General features: G+C 44.2%; 1 protein-coding gene across 1 annotated transcript in view; it reads right to left on the reverse strand.

Moving 5' to 3' along the window:
- The window catches only part of LOC101848577, a gene marked incomplete in the record, with an annotated part of 144,583 nt that overhangs the window by 17,376 nt on the left and 124,599 nt on the right, over positions 1-2,608 (reverse strand). The window contains 2 exon segments of the mRNA XM_013080654.2: positions 707-915; positions 2,092-2,281. Coding sequence (XP_012936108.1) covers positions 707-915; positions 2,092-2,281 — 399 coding nt within the window.

The following is a 2,608-nucleotide window of genomic DNA, read 5'->3' on the forward strand; positions in this document are numbered from 1 at the left end:
TATCTATCTATCTATCTATCTATCTATCTATCTATCTAAGCTACGCTAGCGTAGCACGCTACGTTACGCTATGCTATGCTATACTATACTATACTATAGTGTACGATTCGATACGATGCTCAGTACATGTTACAACTTAAAACAATCATGGAGAAAGAACAAGGTGTGACAGGAGAAAGGAACAGAACAGATTATAAACTTGGCTTGGAATCAAAATAACACAGGCAGGCAAAATGGCAAAAGACCTGGTGTTTTAGTACAGAAAAGTCCGAAAAGCAACGTCCAGCAACTGGGAAAGCAAAGGAGAAGAAGAAAAAAGAAGAAGAAGAAGAAGAAGAAGAAGAAGAAGAAGAAGAAGAAGAAGAAGAAAAAGAAGAAGAAGAAGAAGAAGAAGAAGAAGAACAACAACAACAACAACAACAACAACAACAACACCAGCAACAACAACAACAACAACAACAACAACAACAACAACAACAGCAACAACAATATTACGACCACCACCAATAACAACAACAAAACCAAAACCAAAAACAACAACAACAACAACAACAACAACAACAACAGCAGCAGCAACAACAACAAAAGCAGCAAGATGAAACGGACGAAAAAGACAAAACTACAAAGCAAAACAATCCAAGACGAAGTAACGACGGCGACAGGCCGGGCGAACTGCTAGACAAACTGCTAGGTGTCTCAAACTCACAGCAAGGTACTCGTTCTCGTAGAAGCATCCACACTGCTCCTGCTCCAAGCACTTGTCGTCCTCCATGAGCATGCCCCCGGGACAGAAGCAGCCCTCTGCGCACACGTCTCCCACCAGTGTGTCGTTCACGGCCACGTTCGAGTTCAGGCAGGTCGCTGGGTTCACGGGCCCGCACGTCTTGTACACCATGTTGTTTTCACATACCGGTTCTGTGTGGGGGGGGGGGGGGGGGGTTTTAAAAAAAGGGGGGTTTTTATATTTAGATTTTTAAAAAATTTTTTTTTTTTTTTCCACACGAGATATTTCGATTTGAGAGAGCCAGAGAGAGAGGAAGAGCACAGGAGGAGAGAAGGAGCAAGGATACAAAAGGAAGACGAGGCAAGGAAGAAGGGTGGGAAGAAAGAGAGAGACTCCCTCCCCCCCCCTTTTGTGCGACAGCAAAATGCCTATAATTCACGCCATAGACGCCGGTAACAGTTATCTGGTTCCCAGCCAATATTAACTTGTAAAACAGGCTCTTAGCTAAGACATCCTGCCTTGTCAGCATTTTTCCTTTTTAATGAATTAAACCACAAGGTCTTATTTTCGTTTGCACTCGGCTGCAATCCCCTTCAACCAATCAGCACATTCTAATCAATGCACGCAATCTTGTTCCACCAATCATCACTTTCTTTTACATACACAGAATCATCTCTCTCTCTCTCCCCCCCCCCCTCTCTCTCTCTCTCTCTCTCTCTCTCTCTCTCTCTCTCTCTCTCTCTCTCTCTCTCTCTCTCTCTCTCTCGTCCTCTTTATCTTATAAAATGACTTTCACCTTCCCCCTCACCCTCACTCTCTTTCTTATCTAGTCATCGTCATTGTCATCAAGTTGTGGCGTCAGTGGCCTAGTGGTTAAGCTAACGGACTCGTTATCGTGAGGTTGCGGGTTCGGGGTTTCAAACCGCGGGCCCGGTGTTACGTCCTTGGGAAAGACACTTTACACGAATTTCCACACTTCACCCAGGTGGGAATGGGTACCCAGCTATAGACAGTGAAAGATCTTGTCAGTTTGTTAGTGTTTGAGCGCTTAACCGGCTGCTTGCACTGTATGCTTCCAGGGAAGATGAGAATGTTTCTGAGTGTTCTATGGTCTGCTGGGGTAGTAATAATATAGTGTAAAGCGCATAGAGCTTGCTTTCGAGTGGGGACATGCGCTATACAAATGCTATTTATTATTATTATTATTATTATTATTATTATTATTATTATTATTATTATTATTATTATTATCATTACAGCCTGCATTCATCTTCTTATTCACACCCACCCCACCTCTCCTTTTTTCTCTCCCTTCCCCCTTTTTTGCCGTGGCACCTTCTCTTTATCCCACTGATCAATAAACGTACCTTCACAGGCATCGACATCCTGCCTCCATCCATCAATCTTCACGTTTTCTGACAAAGCACATTTGTCAAAGATGACCTTGGCAAACTCGCACATTTGGGCACTCAAGTCGTCTTCGGTCAAACAGCCATCCATAACACAGGAGAACCGGAGCTGTTCTAAGGTTTCTTGTGGGAGTATAGAGAGACAGTCCTGGGGAAAAGAGTTGATGTCAATGGTTACTTTTCTTCGTCTTTTTTTTTTTGGGGGGGGGAGGGCTATTGACAATGACGGGGGTGGTGTCAGTGGGGGGTTAGGAGCTTGGCCGTGCGTAAGTGTATGTGTGTGTGTATGTGTATGTGTGTGTGTGTGTGTGTGTGTGTGTGTGTGTGTGTGTGTGTGTGTGTGTGTGCACCCGTGCGCGCGTGTATGTCGTGAACTTGGGTGAGTATGTATTGGTGTGAGTGTCTATTTGGGTGTGGGGTCTAAAGATCTAAGTTAAAACAAGTCTTAAATCTCCTTCTCCTTCTACTCCTCCTC

This window comes from Aplysia californica, unplaced genomic scaffold, assembly GCF_000002075.1.
Source record: "Aplysia californica isolate F4 #8 unplaced genomic scaffold, AplCal3.0 scaffold00094, whole genome shotgun sequence".
Taxonomy (NCBI): Eukaryota; Metazoa; Mollusca; class Gastropoda; order Aplysiida; family Aplysiidae; genus Aplysia; species Aplysia californica.